Below are 26,150 nucleotides of genomic sequence, written 5' to 3' on the forward strand. Positions count from 1 at the left end.
CCCCCCTGCCCCATCCTAGGAATCTTTTCCCCCCTTCCCCCCCCCCCCCCCCTGGAGAAACCTCAAAAACGGAGGGCAGAGAGATGACAGGGAAATGACTTAAAAGCATTTCCACACACAGACCAAGAAGAAAATACCAGCCAATACACAGAAAGACTCTAGAGGAAAGTGAACAGAACAAACGTGAGTTGAAATAATGTTCTTTTTGGTTTGTTGTTTAGCTGTCTTTATCGTAGTATGAGTTATTAAAGACAGCATGCAACACATTTAACTTCCGCAATGTAATGTCTTTCATAGTGAGTGGGTTTTATCATTTGGAAGACACAAACATAACCTCTATGAAATCTATTAGAATCATTTTACAATCTATTATTTACTATTTTGCTTTCTTTGTACCGGTCTTGTAATGCTATAGCCAGTTGGCAAATCCATTCAAATAATGTTCATTGAAAATGACTGAATGTTACAGCAAAAAATTAAAATTAAAATTATCTTTGACCATTTTGGTCATTCCACCTACTCCTAGATGCGACATGTTTCATGCTCTCATATTTGCATATGTCAGGAGACTGTATCGGTTGCCCTCTAATCCTACACATCAATATCAGATACACATGTCCGCATACACACTTACACAAGGATACATGAATGGCACCGCCCTTGGCCACACAGATCTAGCACCATTCCTCTAGAGAGTGCTGCAGACATTCATTACCCCTCCCATCATGTGCCTCAGTCCAGTCTGAAGGACAACAGAAGGGTTAAATGTCCCCGTATGAACACAACGTATTGCATGTGTGTGTGTGTGTGTGTGTGTGTGTGTGTGTGTGTGTGTGTGCGCGTGTGTGTGCGTGCGCGATAAGAGTCCATTATGCAGGTATACAGAGTCAGATGCAGAGGCCGGGCTGTGCCAAAGAGCTGATATTACACAGCACAACCTCCAGCAGCCTTCCCAGAACACACAGCCAAGATCACTCAGCACACGCCCATTCCCGCAAATCTCTCTCACTCACACACACACACACACATACATACACAGACACCATCACATTCACACACTCACATAGACACACATTGATGCTGTTGCACAAACTCATGCTAATGCTACTGTTAATACAAGCACACGCCTGCTCCACCCAGTCTCCCTCCACTCCAGCAGAAAAATCAATATGCATCTCATCCATTACAGCACTCACGGATGGGCCAGGATCTCTACTCCCATCTCAATCTCTCCTTTCTCTGTTCTGTCTTTTCCTTTCTTTGTGCAGATACAAGACGTCAAAATGTTTACACTGCGCTGCCGTCACTCTGATGAGCTAATAGCAGTCTTTGACTCTCGTACAGAGCATGGAGGGGAAAAAACACATACTTAATGACATTAATTAGGAACATCATACAAATGACTCAGAAGGTCCTTTTGTCTATGATCAGGTGTGATCAAGAATCTTTGCTTTTAAAAGTCAATGAAAATGAAAATGTGTCCCATATGTTTGAGCCTTGGCACTCATGCAGGTGATATTGGTTCACATCTTGCTTCACAATGTACCTTTTTATGATTATGTGGAAATATTCACTTTTAACAGAAAGTAACAAAAAATTATTTGAAAAAGAAAGGAAAGGAAAGGAAAGGAGAGGAAAGTAAATGCAAATATATTACAAAAATGTTAAGCCTTGGTGCTTAAGTCCTACATCATTTCCAGTTTGCTTTTTATCTCCCAATATTTTCCTGTCCTCTCTCTACTATACCTTTCAATAAAAGTGCCAAAAAGGCCACAAAGAAAATTAGAAATTTTAAAGCATTACACAAAATCAAACATAAACTCACATCCTTCAAGCTATCAACAGTGTTTATAGGGTTTGTAGTTCTACACTGAATATAAACAAGCATAAAACAATCCAAGCAATTAATAAAACCCGCTTCATCATTCACAACTATACATTATAAATCATGGATATGAACATTATGAATGCCCAGATCAAAATCACAGATGATGTAAATTTCCATAAATATCAAGTATAAAAACAGAGTGAGAAATAACACTGATTAAAAATGCCTATGCATTGACTATAGCATCATAATCACATCTTTAGATCAAACCTAGGTGTTCTCTTGCAAATATGACCATCCTCTTCAAAGACAATTAAATCTGCTAAAGCATTTTTTCTCCAACACAGGAGCCAGTATAATACAGATTTTGAATGCACATTAAAGCAGCTTCATGACGACACCACACACACACACACACACAATTACAGTCGTTGATTAAACAGAAGCCCCAAACTCCATCCCATCGCAAAATAATTAACCTCAGCTCAACGACAAGGAGGGAGTCCAGGTTCTAAGGTAACAGATTTTTTGGGTGGAGATGAAAAGGAAAAAGACATCCATCCGTCATAAAAAAAAAATGCTGCAGCCAATTTCCACAAAGCCGCTAAGCTGATTGAGATGACCAAATCTGTTTCACCAGCTTACATTTACTTCAAAATGGTCATCTCAGCTTCAGTATTACACACTTTCACTGCTTCCTATTCCCGTTCTTTAGCAAAGAGAGAATAAAACACTCGTCAACTTCTCTGTGCCTGGCCTGATATCTCTTTAGCGCAGAGCTGGCCAGATCAGTACACTTTTATTTAAATATTCTGCTATTCAGCTTAACATTTGTGTTCTTATTCTCCTTTTTTAAATAAAAAAATAATAATAAAATAAAGCAGTCGTCTCTCTCTCACAGACGACCCTTACCAAACAAACTCCATTCTGCTAAACCAACCGACCGCCCCCACCTCCTCCCACTGAAGTAGATTAAATTCACACTAGTCCTCATTTTAAACGGAAATTGGATTGATGAAGAAAAGATTACGGAGACAGAGGGCAAGGTGGTGACAGCGGGAGAGAGTGGGGAGGGTGGAGTCAGCATCAACAAAGCACCTCCGAAGCTAATAGTGTAAATGTTTCTCTTTTGCCACCTGTAGCGTGTATGGTGTGTGTGTGTTTTCTTCCCCTCCTGATCTTTCTCTTTTTTGCCATAGCAGCAAATATCCTGTTGGCGCAGGATGCAGAGTGGTATCTGGCCCTAAAATCGATCAGACTCCTGGACTAGGGCTTCCATTCATCTCTTGCCCATAAAATTTGATTAGCGCTGACTACAGCACTGCAGGGAGATGGGCTGATTGAGCCAGGCTACAGGAGATGGCAACAGCATCCCACATTTTCATCTAGTCTCTCTCTCGCACGGTATATTTTGTCGGTCTTTATATTTCTTTGTAAAGCACTTCCTATTAATAACAGCTCCGTCCCTCCTCATATCATCCTCGGTGTGTGCAATCCTTGCATGTAGGTATCTAAGATCAGTAAGATAGCGTGCGTGTCCTCCTTCTGCCCCTCCTTTCTTAGTGTAAACCGTCCTCTAGCTATTAAACAAAAATGACAGCCGTGATGAGGCTTCGACCGGCGTTAACAAAACTAAACAACTGCAGCCCGGCCCAGCCAGCTGGCCTGTCCGGCGGACACGCCCTCTGTTCCCACATATCACTGTGGCATGTGACTCCTCCTCTCCACCAATGACAATGTCCTGAGCTCACGAGTGGATACTGTCTGTCTGCACAGTGACAAGCTAAGAGGACAGGAGAGGGGGGAAAAAAGAAAGAGACAGACTTGAAGCTCGACGACAAGGTGAAGTTTGTCAATTTGACTTGCGCACATTGTGTTTCTTCGGGGGAACGCTGCCACTTGTTGATTTGTCACATGATATTTCAAACCATGTGAGAAAAAAGAAGAAATGTATTCATTTGAGAGATAACTTGACTCAATCATCCATAAATTACATTGTGAATAAACCAATCTGTGCGCCTGACGCGTCTACCACAAGGTCTCTGTAAATTGATTACAGGCATGAACTGGCACTTGAGCGTCACGCTTCCGCAGAAAAAGTGATTTAAATTCATGTAAGCCTGCATGATTTAAGATTCATTTGCGATATTGATTCTTCCAGGAGCCTGAGATGTCATTTAAAGCATCAGTCATCCAATCTGCTGAGGATTCACGTCAGCATAAGGAATGAATTTATTTTGCTGCTAATTGTCTGCCTTTGGGAGTTTGTGGGTGACACTTGAAAAACTTGGCATATCATCAATGTGATAATGACAGGCAGACCTCACTGCCCCAAATACCTTTCAATCTTTCATGGCATTTAAAATTTCTAGACAGTTTCATCAAAAGTCATTTGCATTACAACGTGTTTCACGATGCAACATTGCGCCAACAAAATAGAAAGAATGGAGAAAATGTTTTTTTTTTTTAAAAAGACAAATTTTGCTGGTCCAAATAATAATAATAATAATAATAATAATAACAACAACCACAACAACAACAACAGCCATGTAACAGCCATGAAACAGTATAAAAAATACCAAAGTTTAGCTTATTTTTTCTCACACAACTACACTACCATTGAAAAGTTGATCAGTATGATTTTTTTTTGTTAAATTAATACCTTTATTTATTTTATTTCAAATAAATGCTGTACAAATTAATCAAAGAATCCTAAAAAAAAATGTATTACAGTTTCCACAAAATTCACCATTACACCATTTTCAACACTGATAATAGTAAGACGTTTCTGGAAAACCAAATCAGCATATTAAAATGATTTCTGAAGGATCATGTGACATTGAAGACTCCATTTTAAAATATTCTAAAATAGAAAAGTTATTTTAATTTAAACTTATTTTAATTGTGAAAATTATTTCACAATTTTACTGTATCTACTGTATATTTTAAATAAATGTAGTCTTGATGAGCATAAGAGATGTCTTTCAAAAAGACAATTTTAAATAGTAGTGTATGTCAAAGGCCCTCACTGACTATAAAGTGTAAAACAAAAACAAAAAAACACTAGTTTAAAAGCCAGTTTCTGAAACATGGATACATCTTTATGTAAGGCTGAACATTTCTAGGAACATTTTAGATTAGCTATTTTTTGTAAGGAGTCTCTGTGCAGGTCTGGGCTTACCTGAGTCTCTCGAACGTTTTCCACTGTGAAGTTAAACCACACTCTGAAGCGCGGGTTACACGTGTCAGGCCTGATGAACAGATCAAACTCAAATTCACTGATGTAGTCAACACGACCCAGGTTACCTACGGAGAGACAAACAAACTAATTTCAGGTCTTGAATCTATTCAGTAGCTCTATGATATGCTTTAATATATTCATACAGAAACATATATTTCAAAATGTGGTATTGTTTAGTTTAACCTGGCAGACACAAATATGTCCGCACAGAGAGCAGTGACTGGGAGAGATTTCCCTGTAGACTAATAAAATTAACTATAACTCAGTTAGGATCCTACTGATATTTGTGTATTTACAGTATTTCATTTATGTTAAGGGAAATAAAATACAGTGTTGCAGTCTAACCTTTTCTTTCCCCATAGATTTTGACACACACATACACACACTCTTACTGGGTGGGATGGAGGAAGTCAGCCGAGATGCTTGGCAGTCGCTCAGGTGACGACTAGACAGCTTTGGTAGCAGATCGCAGAATAACAAGCCTCAACATGGCTGCCTCAAACAAATAAATAACAACAAACCAGAAAAGTTCTTTGTTGGTAACATATTATCCTGTAGTCCCCTCACAAATGTCAAATGGCAGGTAATAAAGTTCAGTCTTAAACAAGCAGACTAATGGGAACACATGGAATCACAAATACTGGCTGAATTTTGAGGCCTTTATTTCTGTTTTAACATCTTTTGCTTCAATTACTGATTTTTTGGAACATCAAAGAAAGAAAACCTGAAGCTAATTACTCTATTAATAAAGTAAATATGGTGATGAGGGATAGTAGTTTAAGATCTAGGCTAGTAACTGAAAGGTTGTTGGTTTAAATTCATTAGCAATCCCAATTGTGCACCTGAGAAATACACTTATAGAACATAGAACATGGTGTGATGTATTTAGTATTTATTGTTTTTAGGAATGCTACCAGTTGGAAGGACCTCATAATACTCCCAGAAGGTGCTCTTTGGTTGGGTCTTAAACATTAAGAGAAAAAGTTTCAAAACAAAGTTAAAAAGCCTTTATTATTGTTTTGGCTGGTCACATTTGGACTAAAAGAAGTGCCTTGGATCCTTTCATGTAATGTTTTATTTAGTCCACTTTTAAAAGTACACAAGCATAAAAAGGAACAGGCATTAACTAAAAAGCACAACACTCAATTTTAGCTTTCAATCAGATTTTTAAACTCGTGGTTGAAGGTTGTTCCAGAGGGATTGTTGCTATAATACATAGATAAAAGCATCTGCTGAATGCCAACTAACTTACTAGTGAAATGCTGCATTGGCTGCTAGTCCAGCAGCCCCATTCTATGAAAATGAGAACAGAGTCAACTCATAAGGCTGGTGAAATGAAGGAGGGAGGGAAGGAGGGAAGGCGGGGGAGATGCATCTAGTTGCCTTGCTCATGCAGTCTGGGTTAAGGGAAAGAAGTGTGGAAGTCATCGCCTGGTGGAAGCTAGCTCAGAGCTAATTACTGACAGATGGAGTGACCACCATTCCATCACACCGGAGCCCAGCGGAACGTTATCCTTCTGCCAGAACAGAGACAACACATCCCAAACATTCCCAAACTCATCGCAAACTCACTCTGCCTGTCCACAAAACCAGCGGGTATGGATTCTCTCAGGATGAAACTGTGAAAGTGTGAAGTTCATCCTTTTCAAGTTTCAACTTCCCGATACAGCCAGTTCAGATGATTATAAATCAAGCATGAAAACATGCCACTTTTTTCCCCTTAAATATTGAACTTTATAAACTAATTTATACATTTCTGTTTATTTTCTGAACAGCTGCCCAATGGTTCTAATGGTCACTGCGTCTTTCTTCCAGTGTATTGGGTAGATTGATAGTGCTCTCCAGATGAAATGGATATTGGCACTTTAGCTGATTAAAGTCACTTTCTTTTAAACACAAATCTCCTGCAGCAGAAATCCAAGTATGACAGCAGTAGCACACTCCTGATGGAAAGGCGTTTTTATAGATTATCAGACAACTATTGCAAAGGTCAATGAGTGACCTTTATAAACATATCTGAATGAAATGGAAAGGTCCATATGTAACGCAAACATGACACGTAGCTTTTATGTGTGGATCAATAGATGCATTTTGCAACATTTTCTGAAAGCGTGTGTGCATAAGGGTTCGACTGATACAAAAATGTTGGCTTTAGTATGATATCAGCCCCTGGTCCCTTGGCATTGATACTAAATCAATACTAAAACAGTCTTGAGCGACTAATGAAATTAAACTAGGGTTACCAATCAATTCAATAATGAATAAGAATAATTTGAGATTCATCTCATAATTAATAATGTTCTTAAATTTGCTAATGATATTGTAGCAATGCCAGTTTTTGGTATAATGCCATTATTTTAGTACCAGAATACCATAGAACTGTGCTGCATATCCACTTTAAAATAAGGCATCTAGATTAATTTAATCAGTTTTATAGTTCAAACAGGGCCGTAGCTGGGGTTTGCAGGGCCCCGGTGCAGGTTGTACCAGTGGGCCCTGTTTGAAATTGTTTAATTTGTATGTTCGTTCCATTTATTTATTTGTGCTATTTACACAATGTTTAAGTTTTTTTCAAGTTTGTAGGTGTCCAGGTACAGAAACCAAATAATTAAAATGTAAAATAGCACTGCATAGTCTTCAGTTTAAAAATTAAATATACAGTCAAACCAAAATTTATTCAGACACCTTCAACATTTCTCACATTATCACAGTTTATTTGCTATAGTTTAGAAAATGGTAATAAAATATGACAAGAACTCAGAGTTAAACTGTGTCAGAACAAATTCATCTTGATAATGTCAGATAACTTTGATAGAAAGGTATGTAATGAATTACAATAAACCAAAACTTCAGACAACTGTTAGTATGACAATATTTACACAACTATCAATACTTTGTTGACCAATTACCAAGCAATGCTTAATTTTGTTCAGTCTGTGGTGTAAAAAGGTTGCATTAGCAATTAAAGAAAAAACACGTAAGCAAAACATGGTCAGGTGGACTCTGGATTAATTCTTGTTAAAACTACAAAGTAATTCAGTCAAGAGCAGTGAGTGATTTTCTTTCTTTCATTTTCTGGGATTACCATTAAGGACACCAACAGCAGCTAGTAAATTAGGCGCGGTCACTTTAAGAGACAACGCATCTCAATGCATTAAACTCTTTTGAATGTTTAAATTGGCAAGGCTTAAAAACACGTGCAATTGATAAGCTTTCGTGACGACGCACAGCAGTGGCCTGTCAACTGTCCTGAGCGTCTTTTTAGGCTGACCCCCAGGGCAGTTCAAAACCTCCAGGGCAGCTAAGAACAAGACGTATTGCCATTTCACATTCCCCTTCATATCTTAACATGAATGACAGACATTAACTCCCAGCAGAAGTGATAGGGCTCCACACCGCAGCTCTCAGCCACTGAGAAGAGTCAAGTCAAACACACTTTACACCAAAAATAACATCTGTTTTACAGCTCTAATATGTAATTTTTATACATCAGCCAACCATACAGAGAAAGAGAGAAAGGATCAGTAGCTAAGCCAGTCACTGGAGGAGAAAGAGAGAGAAGGAGAGAATGGGAGATTGGTGGCTGCACCTGTTCCAGACAGATGTGCACGCTAATTCATCATTCATCCATTCCAGCACATTAACCATTTACGCCACTTTTAGCATCAAATATTGGCTATCGACATGCAGTAACAGTGATCCAGTGATTTGGTCTTAATTGCGAGAGTTTAATTGGAGTTTCATAGTTTTCATGTGATTGTAATACAAACTACAATTAGTAGAAGAAAAAAAAGGAAGAAATGCCTAAACTTGGAAAAAATTTTTATGTGCTTGTATTTAAAAAAAAAAGAGATTATGACTGTGACCTACACTGATCCGCTATATATACAAATCAGCTGATCAGTCATCATAAAATAAATAAATTTATGACAGAAATAAATAAATATACATATACAGTATGTATATATATATATATATATATATATATAGTGGCGAGTATCCCGGGTCCAGATCAGCGTCGCCCTGGAAACGCCGCTGCCACACTGATCACAGAAGCACAACACCTGTGCGTGATGAGTGGCACACCTGGAGCTTGTTCCCGCTGGCCATAAAAGCCAGGAGAAGAGACACCAGCGGGAGGGCACCCCAGAGATCCAGGTGACATTAATGCTTGTTTCTCCTTATTCACAGACTCTGACGACACCCCAGGAGAGGGATCTGCACCACGGCACTTCACCCCACGAGCACCACGTTGAGATGGGCACCGAGCAACATTCCTCAGAGCGCGTGTGATCAGTGTGTGGGCAATAAATCACCCTCCGGGGTTCTTACTATCAGTACCGAGTCTGTGTTCTCATTCACCCCGCGACATATAGTGGAGAATGCAGGTATTACAGGTGAATTGAGACACAGACTTGTACCGCCAGGTTGCTGTAACGATCTTTGTGCTTCTAGGAGAAACCGCTCTCTTCCCCCCCGGACACATGGAAGAGGTCATCCGCCAGCAGCAGTTTACCGAACAACTGGCAGCCCGGCAGGAGTATACTGACCGGGTCGTGGAACAGCTGCAGGCCAGCATGGCGGGGCGCCTGCCCCTCCCGGAAGCGCCGGTCAAAGCGCACCAATACCTCATCCGGTTGACCGAGAACGACGACATCGAGGCTTACCTCCACACGTTTGAGGTTATTGCGGCCCGGGAGGGGTGGGTCCAGGAAGAGTGGCCTCGCATCATCGCCCCCTTCCTCACCAGAGAAGCGCAGCGGACCTATTATGCCCTGCAGGCACCCCGGAATGAAAAGTATGATGCTCAAAGCCGAAATCCTAGCCAGGGTGGGCCTGTCTCCCATGGGGGCTGCGCAACAGTTCTATCAATGGACCTATGATGAACGGCAGACAGTGAGAGCGCAAGCTACGCAACTGGTCCGATTGGCTCACCTGTGGCTTCTCGCGGGGTCCCCTACCGCTGACCAGGTAGCGGAGAAAGTCCTCATCGATCGGCTGCTACGGGCGCTGCCCCGCCCGCTGAGGCGCCCGGTCAGTATGCGAAATCCCCAGGACATCCACAGTCTAGTAAAAGCGGTCGAGCTGGCGGCGGCGACGAACGCCCACGAGGCAGGGGAGAGAGCGGGCCTGGCGCCCTGCAGGGTGATGGAGCGACGTCCGCTCGAAGGTGCACCGTGACCAGGCAGCAGACCGCCAGTCCCCGACTTTGTGGATGAGCCAATGCCCACAGAACCCCCTGCACCGATGGCCTGAGCCTGGATGGCCGGGTGTTTCCTGCATCAGGACGGACTTTCCCCTGGCCCCAGCCGGATGGTAAAGATGGAGGGGAAACCAGTACAGGCTGCCTTGGATTCCGGCAGTTCAGTCACCCTCGTGCAACCTACCCTGGTACGACCAAGGCCCGAGCAGAAATCCAAGTTGCCACTGACATGCGTGCACTGAGACACCCGCTTTGTGCCGCCTCCGATTTCAGCGGAGCCCGGGACCTGGGCAATTGAGGTGGGCATTGTGCAGGATCTCCCCGTACCTCTGCTCCTGGGACGGGACTGGCCGGGGTTCCAGAAGCTCCTCCTCGGACCCAGTTCTTAATTTACTTGCTATTAGGCTTGCCGCGGTAGACGGTGATACCGGTGTTAAGCCGCAACACCGGTTACGTCACTTGCCCACCGCGGCACTGACCCCCACCGTCGTTTTGGTTTTTTTTATAGGAATAAAAATAATTTAGTTCAGTAAAAGAACCGACACTACAATTTAAAAACTGAACGCGGCTGCTCAATGCAGCGTGCCGAACGACAGTCGCATCACACAGATAAGATTTAATTTATCCAGTGAGTCGAGCTGACTGACAAGAGTGAGGTGAGACAGACAAGACGATCGCGGATTATTTGGTCGAGATGCAAAAGCGCCTGTTTGGCAATATTTTGAAAAGCCTGTTGACTTTTGCCGTTTATCTAAGGTGATTTTTAGAAGGGGGTTTTGTTTTTGTTTTTTAAACATTCATTTCTTGTTTAATTGGCTCCACATTGTTTGCTGATTTTTACTTTATTTAAACTGTCATTTATTTTATTTAACATTCGTTTTGCTATTAAAAGTTCTACATTATTTATTTGGTTATATATTATACATGTTTACTTATTTCCAGTTTTGTATGTCCACTGTCTGCCGTTCATCATAGGTCGATTAACCGGTGGGAAAATTTCCTCACCGTCACAACCCTACTTGCTATTGGCAGGTACACAAAGTTATGACATCTCATGTGCTAGATAATGAAACGAACAGACAGCTGTGGGGGGAAAAAACACTTTCGTACAGAAAAAAAAAAATGTTGAGAAACAAACCTTTTAAAAAGTTGCCTTGACTGTTTTGTGCAAATATAACAACCTCTAAATAAATAAGACCTTCAAATACATGATTTGAGGTGGGGGAGGGGAAGTAATTCAATCCAAGGGGGGACAGGCACCCAACATCTCCAAACCTTCCAAAACTATGCTCACAAGTACAGGTGTACATTCTCTGAGGTTTGAATGTGAGTGCGTATACAGACAAACCAAAGCACACAGTGGGAATAAGGATAATGCAAACCCTCTGAATCTAAATAGCAGGTCAAACGGCCTTTCTTTCAGAAACTGACTCTTCAGCACCTAAGACAGCTCCATAGACGGCAGAATGAAGCCGCTGTCCATGGTGCTGACCGATCCACTGCAGTTTCCCTCTTAAAATGCTTTGCTGGGTAACTTAAAAACTCTCAATCATTAGTTCTCTCGATCATGCTTGCAACTTTTTTGATCCACACAATTTTAATATCAACACAAGCACACACAAAAATGCTGATTTAGCTGCAAACATCAGATTCATTTTCCTTCAATCTTCATTTGGAATATGTCTCTCAGCCTTATATTTCCGAGAAGAAGGAAAAAAAACTCTTCAGGGCAACAAGTCTCTGCTCAGCTTGATGGGATACACCATATATGATACACCATTGATTTGAGTTTTAATTTTATGGTGTCTGACTCCAGAGTCAGACCATGATGAGCTGTAATCTACAATGCTTCGGCCAGCCCTAAACAAGCATGAATACTACAGCAGAGGAGAGGTCCGGCCATCACAGCGTGGAGGACGAACGCCATTTTGGATGACAGTTCACTGACAACACAGTTAATTCAATGTATAACCAGGGGAGGAAAAATCAATAACTGTATTTTAACATAGCGTGTGTGTGTGTGTGTGTGTGTGTGTGTGTGTGTGTGTGCGCGCGCGCGCGCGCGCGCGAGTGTGCAGAAGGACAGAGTAGAAAAGAGAGAAAGAAAGAGTGGGGAAAAGGATAATGCAAGCAAATTATCCTATGTTTCAACTGTCTTGAGAATTTCATCTACATACTCCGTCATAAGAGACTTCAACAATGCAGGGCTTAGGATTTAACAAATTGGGTTTTTAGCAAATAATGCAACAAGCTCAGTTCAGAAGAAAACTCTATGGAGTTCAATGGGAATAGAAGCAGTGTTGTTTTTATAGCCTGTTTGCTCTCAGCAGAACGACACCACCGAGCTGCTGGGAGGAGAGACACTTTCTCATTTATAGGGAGTTAATTCCCACTGTTATCAGCAAACTGAAATAAACATTCCATATAGAGAAAAGAGTGGGAGGTTGAATCATCTTATCTGGTGGCTTGTGTGTGTTTGAGTTTGAGCGTGTGTGTGTGTGTGTGTGTGTGTGTTTCTCATGTGGTTAACCTTGTTATAGATGTAGAAGAGAAAAGCAAATGGAGAATCCGTATTAATGTAATGTGTTTGCTGTCTGGAGAAGCATGTGGGTGGTCTCCACTCAGCTACCTCGCACTGTTCCTTCCTTCCAGCTGTTCAATTCAAGACACTTATTTCTAAAACATACACTTGGCCTCCATTGGTTCTCAACTGATTTGCCTCTTTTATATTCTTTGGTTTCTATGACTAACTTTCAACACCTCATATAGTGTAGAATCTACCAAACTGTAAAAAATTATTGTGATTTTAACAGCAAAATAATGTACAAATCTGTTAATAAGTAAATTTCTGTACTATATACGGTGAATAACTGTAATTACATGTAATGGTTAATTTAACGTAATTACATTTAAGGGTTTTTGGAAGTAAAAAAGAACAAGTCATTGTATAATTTACAGTGAAAAACTGTAAATTCACATTCCCTGCATGATACTTCGTATTTTATGCTTTTTGTTTCTTCTTAGTTTTTTTTTCTTATCAGTTCTGTACATTAGGGTTTTATCTTACATCTAATGTTGTTAAATTACTGTTTATCGCATTATTTCAGTATTGTGTGTTACCATGATGGTGTTTAGTATTTGTGTGAATGACACTGTGCCCCTTCTATATTAGGGCTGCTTGATTATGACAAAAATCATAATCACAATTATTTTGGTCAATATTGTAATCACGATTATTTAACACGATTATAAATGGGCCATATGACCAAAACTTTAAATGAACGATTTATTTAAAGATAGCGATATATATGAATAATCAAATTTTATAAAATGCATAATTTTCACTGTTAAAATTAAACTTAATTTGTTACTTATTAAAGCTACAAAAAGTTCTTCAGTCTAGAGAAGTAAGTGATTTTATCTGTCTTTTGTTGTTTGATCGATATTAAGCATCCAGTTGACAGCAGGAATATAGCCCCGTCACTTTAAGAGCTGCACGGATCCAATTTACTGTTAAGCCCCGTTCACACCAGCGAACGATATCGTCAGTTTACTCTAAGCGCAGGCGCGACTGCCGCTTTAAATTATCGAGCTTGTTGTTTGTATCGTTCATCAGCTGGAAAAAATCGTTCTGAAAGTGATTCCAACGATATCGTTTCTCTGTGCCTTTATCGCTATAGTTGTGGTGTGGACTATGCTATTCTTTAATATTGAGAATGATTTTTAGAACTATTTCTTTATCGTTATCGTTATAGTTATCGTCCTTGGTGTGAACGGGCCTTCACACACGTATTTTCATTCTCAACTGTTTACGTTCAATTACTACATAACCGACGAGGGTTTATGTGAATAATCACTAAATTGCCGCATTTTGACACATTTTTGCGTGTATTTGACCATTTAGGCACGTACCATAAGCTAAAAGATGACTTTACATGTCCGTGTTTTGTTCCGTTTCTGAGCGCATCACATTTTGCAAAAGTCCCGTTACATGATTTTACTGATTTGCACGTGAAATTGGGCTTTTATGGAGGAGTGAAAGCGCACCGCTAGAAAGGGGACGGAATGGGACGCAATACTTGTTTTATCTCGATTATTGTATTTTCATAATCATTGGAGGCCGAAATCGAAATTGAAACCGCATTTCGTTTAATTGCACAGCTCTATTCTATATTTAAGTATTTCCCTCCTCAGCTTGTGGAATATGTGGAATAACTGCTTGTGATGAGCTTTGATTCATCATGTGGCTTTCTCATCACATGTTTAGGTGGTAATCAGTGTATTATAATGACACAAAACAGACAGTAGTACTTGAATATAGGGCTGTGACGGTCGCCGTGACAACCGTGTCACCGCGTGGTCTATTGCCACCAGCGGTAGTGCGCGTGATGTCACACAATCTATAACAAGCATAATACAAAGCTTTGTATACAAGTGTAATAACAGTAACAGTTGTTGTTTTATTTAGACTATAAATCTACGTTAATTCACAAATTACCTCAAACGCCATACGGCGTTTCCTTTAGATTGGCAGATTTGAGCGCAGGAAAATACAGTTTATTCTGTATTCAGCAAATTAATTTCAAGTTGAGCGATGGACCTTGTTGGAAACCAAATAATACATCGCAAATCTGGAGCCATCTTTATTCATGTCACCCATCCGCACTTGTACAAGTGTCTTCAAGTTCCCGTGATCGCAAACGCCCGGCTGGTCAGGTTTGTATTGGTGAGGCTTTCTCCAAACTGGCTAAATACAATTTACGAGACAGCGGTAAATGGAAGATGCTAAAAAGAAATGTGGAAACATAAGCCGCGATTCCTATTCCACAGAGAGCGCGTGCAGACCAGGAGTTAACGCTCCCGCTTGCTTGGTGGCGGAACAGTGAGCCGTGTCTAAACCGGACAGTTGTCGCACCGCGTCACAACACAGCAGGTCGAGTCTGTCTACAGGACATTTGAACTTTGTGTCAGACTCAGTACATCATAAATAGGACGAGGCATTAGTTCACTGTCGGGGATTTGTCATGTCGCGCCGCATCCAGTGTCATCACTGATTATAATGGGTTATAGGCCTATAGCCTATTTTGTCGTGCCGCGCAACTCGCATCCGGTGTATTTAACATTTAACATGTATTTAACATTCTTATTTAAGGCTATTTTCTTATTTAACTGTATTATTTCTTGGATATTTAGTCTATTTTTTGTGTTTTGCAGGCTGCGTGTTCACTGATGGAAGTGCTAAAAAAATATTTGTCGTGTGTTAATAGATGATCAAGCCTTATTTATTTATTTTTTGTGTTTCATAATATATATATATTAGGGCTGGGTAAAAAATATCGATATCTTGATATTAATCGATTCTCATTTTTACAGAACGATATCAATTCTTAAATCCCAAGAATCGATTAGTCTAGCCTGTTTTCAGTAATGGACAGAACATTGAAGGGCACTTCCCAGCCAATATATCACAATAAGCATTGTGCGTTGGTACTTTTTATATGAAACAAAGTCTCAGATTTCAAATTCTGTCCATTGTATTGCAATATTCAAACAATAAATGCCGTTTTGGCACTGTTTAATGTGGAGTGACAGATCGCTGTAGCGCCTCAGTTCAACAGACGAGGCGCACGTGAACTGATCGTCTCCTCCACATCAATACCAGTTTCAGCACAAAATAAGCCATCCAAAAGGTAAGTAAAAAGAAAGAGTACAACTTTACAATCCGTATCCTGTCTCATGTAATCACTCAATCAGTGTTTCAGCCTTGCAAAGATGTCAATATAACGGCTAAATATAATGGTAAATATTTAAATATATGGTAAATATAAATGTCACATAAAGTCTATGGTAACGTCACATTTACCTCAGAAAAAACATATTTGGTGACCATAAACTCATTAGTCAGATAGAAAAATAAACTGTAGAGAAAAATAAACTGTAGAGAGGGGCATTTTCCTAAATATATGCACCATATAACATTCATTATAAATGTAACTGTTCTTCAATGTTTTAATAAATCCATCAAGTTTTTATGACAGCCACCATTCTGTTTATATTTCAAAAAAACAAATTGAAGTAGAAATATTATTATGTAATTGTAACTATTATTTCAAAAACTTCATTAAGTGTAATTTTAACAAATCAGTCAATGTTAATATTATAAAATGTTCAATATTATAGTAATGTAGTACCAACTGACCCTCATGTATATTTTACAGCATTAGTTGAGAGATATTTTTTCCTTGAGAAAATTTGACATGTACTGTACCTGATATATATCCAAAATAATCGATATTGAATCGAATTGGTAATCGAATCTAGGGCTGAACGATTTTGGAAAATAATCTAATTGCGATATTTTTTACCAATATTGTGATTGCAATTTAATATGCAATTATTTTTTTAAAGCTCTTTATGTTCTGTATTATTCAACAAAGACACGCTATAAATCATTGTATAATATGCCCAACACACTATTAGATAGATTAAACATAAATGTTCTTTTCTGTAGGCCAGGCCTATATGTTACGATGAAATTAGGTGATGCATGAATTGATATGAATGACATTTTTATTTAACAACTACAATCACAGTACATTGACTGATTTGTTGAACTTCCAACCTTGTAAGCATGTAATAATTATGTTTAAATAGCCTGTTGTAAACATTAATATGAAAGTCAGTAACAAATCACACAAACTAAAGTAGATTGCAGAAATATAAAAACAAATCTGTTGCTTTACCACACTACTTTAGGTAATTCAAAGTCACTGTAATAAACATATGTAAATATGTGGACTGCACTAAACACTGTCTGTTAACTTTAGACCAGCGTTTCTCAAACTTTTTTGGTCGCTGACCCAAAGTTACTGACACACAGTTAAAATGATATGCAATGGTCACTTTGTCGCGTCCAGTGTAGAGCAGTTGTGGTGCGACGCGACGCGACAACTGTAGCGTCTGGTATAGACACGGTGAGTGAAGCCGAGAGCAAGATATGCCTCGTCATATTTTCTGCATTTAGCTTTTAAATGACCAGCACCTGCCTGGATCTGTGCGACTTCATCTCTTCCCTTTCACAAACCAATCCATCTCCCATTCTAAGTTACGTCCTTTGGCTGTTTACTGTTTTATTTATTTTCTTTTTCTGCTGATGGCCCGTGCTCGACTTGAAGCAGCGCTGCTTAGACCGATGGGTGTCATCAAAGCACTGCGAGAGCTATAAGAGAGCGCGGATGTCTCCTTATGCTTTCTCTCGCCGTACTTTAATGTCATACACCAATCTGATCTTCAAGTCGAACACACCTCTTGACTCTCGCGTGTCACGTGACCGTGTAATCGCAGCCTATGTGATTACACGGCAAATATTACACATATGCAAATGCAAATAATCGTTCAGCCCTAATCGAATCGGTAATCGAATCGAACCGCAAGCTTGTGAATGAGAATCGAATCGTGAAATTTGTGTCAAAACCCAGCCCTGATATATATATTAGTTTCATATATAATTTTTATATATATATATATATATATATATATATATATAATTAATATAAATTATATATATATAACAACACCGCGCCACTGACGGTAGTTGGTCCATAACCACCGTGGTGGTAAAAATCTGCCACTGTCACAGCCCTACTTGAATATGTCAGTATATTAACATTATATCATTATCAAATGTGTTTTTTACTGCGAAATTAAATTAAGACTGTAAAACCTAAAATGTAGCTGCCGTATTTTTGACGGTAAAGCTCTGTCACAGATTTTTTTTCCCGTGTAAACTGTGTTGTAATTTTTAGACAACACGCAATGATATGCAGGTGAAATGGAAAACATCTGGAAATTATTTTAAAGGGATAGTTCACCCAAAAATGAAAATTAGCCAATTATTTACTCACCCTCAAGCCATGCTATGCGTATATGACTTCCTTCTTTCAGATGAATCAAATCGGAGTTATATAAAAAATTTAAGACTCAAGATTAAATTGATTATTACGTTTTAAATCTGGTTATTTTTCTTACAAAAATGCATTGATTCGCTACAGGAGGCCTTTGATCACCCCCCCGGAGCTGTGTGAGGCACTTTTTATTATAGATGGATGCGCTTTATTTCACTTCTTTTGGACTGATGAACTGCAACACCCGCTGACTGCCATTAAACAGCTTGGAAGATCAAAGACAATTTTTAATATAACTCCAATTGGATTAATCTGAAAGAAGGAAGTCATACACACCTAGGATGCCTTGAGGGTGAGTAATTCACAGGCTAATTTTCATTTTTGGGTGAACTAACCCTTTAAATTGTAATATTTTATAATAATACTGCTTTACTGTATTTTTGATCAAATAAATGCAGCATTGGTGAGCATAAGAGACTTCTTTAAAAAACTTTTGAAATATAATATAATACAACACATTTATTTGATTAAACATTGCTTGAAATTTTCTAGAGTTGTCCATATAGACTTCATGGAAATTTCTCTTTGAAATGCACTACAGATTGTTTTGTTTCTGCATGTGAAAAAAAATAAACAGAAAAATGAGAAGCTGTGCAGTACTGAAAAGAGAATGAGAAAAGAGAATGAGAAAGAGAAAGAAGCAGAAAAAAAGAGAGAAACAGAACGGGGGGCAGATCTGTCAAACGTTGACATACAATAGGAACATGGCTTGGCTAATCCCATTACAGAGCTACAAGCCTGGTCAGTTAGAGCAGTCCTCCTGCTCATCCAGAACAATGGGACACTCTGTAGTTCACAGCTGCCTAACAACCCACGACTGGAAAACAGGACCATACAGGGAGGAACTGAGAGACTGAAAAGGGAACGTCAGAGGAGAATAAGCCAGCAATGGAGGAGTGAAATTTAGTCATTGTAAATTCACTGAAAGATTATTTAATTCAAATATACATGGTAAAACATAGTATGATAGTACTCATATTCTGCAGCTTAGATTAAGTTACCATGTTATGCAAAATAGCTGATTATAAAACAGCACATAATAGGAATAAACACATCTATTTGAACCACAAGGACAAGTATTATCTGGTATCTATTGACTAGCCGTACTTTAATTACTGGTGAGAAATGTGGTAATGTGGTGAGTCTAGAGCATCCCAGGTACTGATAACAGCATTAGACTCAGATATCTTTCAACCTTTCTACAAGTTTTTTTTCTTCTGTTACAAACTGCATTGGAAATTAGAAGCGACTCTAGAGACTGGCCACCTCTTAAATGTGTTTTTGCCATGTGCTCCTTTTCATTATTGGAAAACACATCAGCCTCTCCCACGGGTGAGAATACCTAGACACGGACAACTGATAAAGCTGGAATTGATTCAAACCCCAGCAAAGGTATCTGGCTCAAGACCTCCAGCCAAACTCACTTCATGCAGTTTTTCCTTCTCTCTATCTAAAGCCAAGGTGTCACAGAGGCAACATCAATCTCTCTCTCTGTGTCCCTCTTTTTCTCTCTCTCCATCTCTGCTAAACTTTTTCACATCTTTATCATTAAATCAGGACAAGAATAGAGCCATGACCTCTAACTCTCAGAACATCTGTAACAGGTGTCAAAACTGCAAAGGCCTTCAAACTAGCATTTTTCACACTGCTAGCGCTATTTCCATCACCGTTCCGGGAGTCCCATGAGGAAGGCCGTGCTGCGCATGAATGTGGGTTTTAAGCTAAGCGGCCTCTAGATGCTAATTAATGACATAAATTACACAATGTCACCCAAATCACTAGACTGTCATTAAAATGGGACTAAATAGTAAAATAATCACACGCATTAGCATTTTATCAAAAATGGGGCAGGAAATAAATGCAAGAGTAGTAATTGCTTGACATCTATCTTTTAGCATGGATATGCAGAACCCTCATCGGCACAAAATACAGAGCGTCTGCATCTGTGCTTTGCAGCCCACATGCTTGGCAGCAGTGATAAAGGGGCCAATGAATCTGAAAAGGTTCACATTTTCTTGCTGCCCTTGTATTGGTATTGCTCAAATAAAAAAGGCCCAAAGCAAGTGTGTTCATTTCATAACAGTCGGCAGGTCACGGGGAGGCATTCACTGTGAAATGTACTAAATTGTACCATCGATCTCAGCCATGAAACATGCCGGCTTTTCTGAAGCCCCAGACTCCTGGAGGCACTCTCTTAAAAGAGCCACTCACCGCCGTCAACTGTGGTCTTCCCTCTTCATCTCATTGTGAAGAATGTGGGATTAACATTGTTACCCCTTTAAATCCAGATTTAGATTATGTACCACTTTGTTCTCCTTCCCTTTCATTCCACGCCTTATCATTTTGTTAGCTGTACGGTTTGAGTCCTTACTGGGTAAACAGAAGTCACTTCAAATGTCATGCTATCTCTTTACGAGTTAATTATATGAAGTCCTACAAAGGACAAAAGACACTTTGCCAGCAGGACAACAGTCCAGGTCCTTTTCTGTTCCTGTCGGCTGTTTCTTCAGGCTTTGTCTTTTTGTTTTCATCTTTCCCTAATACACTCCCTTACTCTCTTTTGTTATCTCTTCTTCTAGTTCCTACTCTATATCCCTGGCCTGGCAATAAGAATAATCTTTCCTGCGGAGACTTGGGAGATAAAGACAGAAGAAGCTGAAGAGTCCTTAGTGAGCCTGTGGCGAAGAGAATGTCAACAGTGCTGCTAAGAGGGGTCTGTTATCAGGGTGGTAGCATCCTATTGGGGAGGCGGCTGCCCTGTTTATTTACAGTTAATTCTCCCGGTTGGTGTGTATTCTAATGCCTGAGGCTGACTGGTTTGTAATGGGAGGTGTGCACCAAAAAAGGAGACAGGAACAAGGGAACCCTGAAATTAACAGCAACTCCAATAGGTCACCAATAAGTGAAGGGGCTTTCATAATGAGAGGCATGAAAAAATTTCAAAAAATATATATATATTTATGAAATGTTGATATTTTCTATCAAAGCACTACACACTGTCTGACACAGACTCACTGTTGAAGATGACATCAGCAGAGTTGTGCACTATGCAGAATGCCTTTTAAATTCCCAAATCAAAACTATAAATCTGAAAACTGAAATCCTAAATTAAATATAATTCAATTGAGGTAGCATATAGATTTGAATTTAACTTAATCCATTCAAGAAATCAATGTCTATTGAATGTCTTCTTTTTTTTTTTTTTTTTTTTACTTTTTTTAAATAGTAATTGTAACTTGCCTTGTTTGAAAGTTTTGGACAAAAAAATGCAAAAATAAAATTTTTGGTTTATAGGTTTAATAGAATGATCAATAGATCCATAGCAGTGTTTCCCCTAGGTTTACGTTTATTTTGGGGGGGGGGGGGGGGGGGGGTTCTGCTTTTCCGTTTTAATTTTTCTGGACTCCTTTTTAATTACATTTAAATTACATTTTATTAATCAAAAAGCATGACTAATTAATTAAAATCATGAAACTTAAACAATTTATTAAAAGTTAAACAAAAATTACATTTAGGGCCCTACGAAATGTTTTTTTTTTCCAACCTTATGTTTTATTGTTAACAAATTCTGTGTTTTAGCATGTCTAACTATTTGAAAGCATAAAAACAAGTTTCATTTATTCCTACAATAGCCTTATGATTTTTTTTCCTCAGAAATTCTGTTGTGTATTTAAATTTTTTAAGGCATAAAACATTTTTTTAATGGATCTTTTAACTAATGGCTATTGTAAAAATAAATTTTTTAATTACATTTAAATTACATTTTATTAATCAAAAAGCATGACTAATTAATTAAAATCATGAAACTTAAACAATTTATTAAAAGTTAAACAAAAATTACATTTAGGGCCCTACGAAATGTTTTTTTTTTCCAACCTTATGTTTTATTGTTAACAAATTCTGTGTTTTAGCATGTCTAACTATTTGAAAGCATAAAAACAAGTTTCATTTATTCCTACAATAGCCTTATGATTTTTTTTCCTCAGAAATTCTGTTGTGTATTTAAATTTTTTAAGGCATAAAACATTATTTTAATTTATCTTTTAATTAATGAAAATTTAAAAAATAATTTTTTGGGAAATAAAGGGGATTTAATATTACAATTAAAACATTGAAGAAATATTGTATTATTCCTTAAAGATAAGGTTTTAATAATTTTAGTAGTTGCCTATTACATACATTCTACTCAACAATAGTAATGTATTTCAGCCACAATTACAAGTTAAACCGAACATTTATTTAGACGGGTTGCCATGAAAACTTTTACATTTGTGTGTGTATATGATATGCAGATAGTTTTACTCAAATGAAACGGTCAAATGCTCATGAAGTGACTATCAGAGCAGTTCTGGAGATTGTTGTTCGTATTTATCTCATCATTTAGTGAGAAGGCAGACCTTAATATCACGGCAAGTGTCACGCGTGCTTCAGTACGAGTAGTAAGCAAAACCGTGCGTCTGCGCCATTCATTAACACAGAGACACGCAGAATTCATATTTAAATAGTCTTTTGGGGCTTAATATTTACAAATACTAGTGGGAGTGTGCTCACCTGTGTGTGCGTGTGCACATGCGATACAAAGAGCAAAGGAGAATTGTAAACACGCGGCCATGTAGAGACAGAAATGACATGCCGTCGTTGTGTAAACAAGATAAATAACATAAGGCTATTTAGTTTGTTTAATAAAAACAACAAGGTATAGACTTGTTCTATAGGAAAGGTAACTTTAAATGACTTCTGTTGTGATCTGGCGCTATAGAGAAAATAAAATTAACTTGACCTTCGGGGGGGCGGGGGTGCCTTTGAGAGGGCGGGGCACCCCCCTAATATAATGGCAGGGGAAACACTGCATAGATAGATCCATAGATTGGCAAATGGATTGATACATACACGACCATTGTTTTCACTACAATCTGTGTCTATAGAATTTTTTTTAAGATATTAACGCATTTAATAAGCAAGGATGCATTAAACTGATCAAAACTGACTCTTCTTCTATTCATCAAAGAACCCTGAAGAAAAAAAATATATATCACTGAAAAATTCACAAAATTCACAAAAACATTAAGCAGCACAACTATTTTTAAATGTTTCCAGGACACCAAATCAACATATTAGAATGATTTATGAAGGCTCTTTTGATGGAAGACTGAAGTAACGGCTGCTGAAAATTCAGCTTTGCCATCATAGGAATAAATTATATTTTAAAATGTACTGAAATTAAAAACAGTTATTTTAAATTGGAACAATATTTCACAATATTAGAGTTTTTACTGTGTTTGTGATTAAATAAATGCTGTCTTGGTGATATTACACAACAACCTTGGTCGTCAGATGTAGGCTTACATCCAAGCTCAATCAATTGATTGTGTTTCATCTGGACTGTGCCAGGGAATCGGTTTGAGTGAAAAAAATAACACGACTCTAGCAATTCAGCAGTCAGCACTAAGGGGTTGGTATGCAGTAATAAACTCAGAGTTGAGTCCCATAGCAGTAGCATGCAGTAACTAGTGCACATCTGGTCTGTGCTGTCGTGTTGTGCGACAGTGTGATCAAACCACAGCTGAATTAATGCAGCTGAATTAATGGCGTGCAGCCATTGTGGACCAAGATGGCTGCAAAATGCCAGCAAGGCTTCTTGGCCATCCTGAGCTAGAGACACAGAAATCTCTCAACGTGCAAAAGCTTTTCAGAACAGGGAATTACATAAAGTGATGCTACTGTCAATGGCCTGATAGACTCAAATGGAAAGAAAAAGAACGGAGGGGTTCAACTGCAAGCTGTTCAGAAATCTTGGCAGAAAATCAGTGCTCCTTCTCACCTCCCTTTGCACAAGCACTCTAGCAAACTACACCCACTGCGGTGTAATTACTTAAGAGAATTAAGCAACAGTGCTCTAAATATATAGTAAAAAAAAAATTAAACAAATACAGAAGTAGAGAAGCTCACTAGGGGGGAAAGGCACCTCAACTATCTACACTTTAACTTTAGCTTCATTCAAAATCTTCTAAAGTTTGGGACTGACAAGCATATTTACTAACAGGAGACACTCAAACTGTTTTGTTCATACGCCAGCTTACATTTTATTTGAGCCACTGCTGTATGAACAAATAACTTACGGCAAGCCCTTTTTTATTTCATGTATGATTTATGCATTTATTTAGGCATTGTCATGTCAGCGTCTAAGGATAATTTCCGGGGAAATAAATAAATACATATATATGTAGGTAAAAGTTCCTCGTTAAATTGCTTAAAACATAAGAAATTTAACCAGATTTTAATGAGATAAACATACTGATTAAAATATTTGAAAGAAGACATAGGAACAGATAAGCTGGATAAATAATTTACATTCAGAGAGATGCAATCCATATACAGCTTTTTTTTATTTTTAGGAGCACTTGAGATAAATGTGGTTAAGTATCAATTGGTTTATAAAATACAGTTGTCACTTCGGTTTAATCAAACTGTGTGTCAATGGAACCATATTTAGCACTATGAATCTGGATTGACTGCTGTATTTTGCTGCTGTGTGAATGTAGCCTATGATGGATTCGATTTACAGTATATTCGATATTCATTCTGAATGTCTCTTATTTCAGGGCAAAAATAAAACAGGGACGGTCATTTTGGCTGCATGGCAGAAGGCACTGGAATCAGCGGTGGCTGCCAAGAGCAAGGAAGCTTCTTGAACCCTCTTCAAAGGACAGATGCAAAGTTTTTGCTCTAAATAAGGGCGAAGTATTTGCACACTTAAAATGTTCCCGATTCAAAGACGGTGGGTGGTCTAGAATTGGTTTTCTGCTAGACGCAGGCCTTTTTAGACTCTCTCAAAGAATCTTTTTTGACAAAAATCTTCTCTATGACACACTTCTCACAGCCTAGCAGCTGATGAAAGGCTATAGATTTTGCTATTAACGTTACCATCTACCACGCCAAATTAAGACTGAATAATATTCTTACATGATGAATATCACGTCCTTTACAGATCAATACCGTTCACTCTGAATTAAAATGCTATGCTGTGTTCACAGAGATATCACAGAGCAGAGAATGCAAACAAGAGGTGCTGTTAGCAAAACAGTAAATCTAGATGCACTAAGGCACTTTGTGATTTTACGTAACACTGAAGTGTTTGAATACAATCTCAGCAGAGAGCAACAATCAGAGCTTTTATCTTTGTAGGGGGGAATGTGCTCAAATGATGTAGAATAACAGTCAACAAGTTTGAGGACGGCACACAAGAAGCAGTTATCTGTTTGCAAAACATTCGTTATATATCCTCGAGTAGTACTGTACGTGCATGCGAAACGCTACAGATTTCAGCCGTGGCAAAACCTGACAAACAGGTTTTGGTTCAGTCTCAAGAAGCTGTCAGAATCCAAACAGATGGTATTTCTATTAAAATTCCTCTCTGTTCTTATGCATCGGTTTACAAACATACCCGGAGCATACAAATGTGTGATATCAAATGCAACCTGACACATCAATGAACTTCATCTCAAAGAAAATATGTTTTAAATAAATCAGCAATATAAACAGAGGCGGTGTAAAATAAGAAAAAGCAAAAACACAGAGCGCTAAAGCATTACAAATCTCAAGCGTTTTCCCAAACTGCATGTCCTTGCCTAGAATGAGGAATGGCATGTCCGCCTAGCGCCTGTGTTTATGGCATCAGGAGAGCTGCTGGGGAAATGGATTACTCCATCATCGTGGAGCAGCGTGTTCATGCGGCAACGTATCCAAAACGGCTCTGTGTAGTCATTTTCACCTGTGAGACGCTCTCTATTCCCTGCTCGCTGTGCCGTTTCCGAGCTTTGCTTTTAAATGCACGAAAACGGCATGTTTTTGTTCAGCTTTTGAGCTATAACAGCAAACAATAGCCCAATAGGCAGCCATGAGTCCTTGAAGCGT

The 26,150-nt window shown here is 38.7% G+C and overlaps 1 protein-coding gene across 1 annotated transcript in view; it reads right to left on the reverse strand.

Moving 5' to 3' along the window:
• Nucleotides 1-26,150, reverse strand: part of LOC107599827 (cytosolic carboxypeptidase 6-like) — a 71,767-nt gene that overhangs the window by 34,993 nt on the left and 10,624 nt on the right. Inside the window, exon 3 of the mRNA XM_016291516.1 lies at nucleotides 5,010-5,134. Within this exon, the coding sequence (XP_016147002.1) occupies nucleotides 5,010-5,134 (125 nt within the window). The remainder of the gene's footprint in view (nucleotides 1-5,009; nucleotides 5,135-26,150) is intronic.

This window comes from Sinocyclocheilus grahami, unplaced genomic scaffold (genome assembly GCF_001515645.1).
Source record: "Sinocyclocheilus grahami isolate Dianchi unplaced genomic scaffold, SAMN03320097.WGS_v1.1 scaffold272.1, whole genome shotgun sequence".
Lineage (NCBI taxonomy): Eukaryota > Metazoa > Chordata > Actinopteri > Cypriniformes > Cyprinidae > Sinocyclocheilus > Sinocyclocheilus grahami.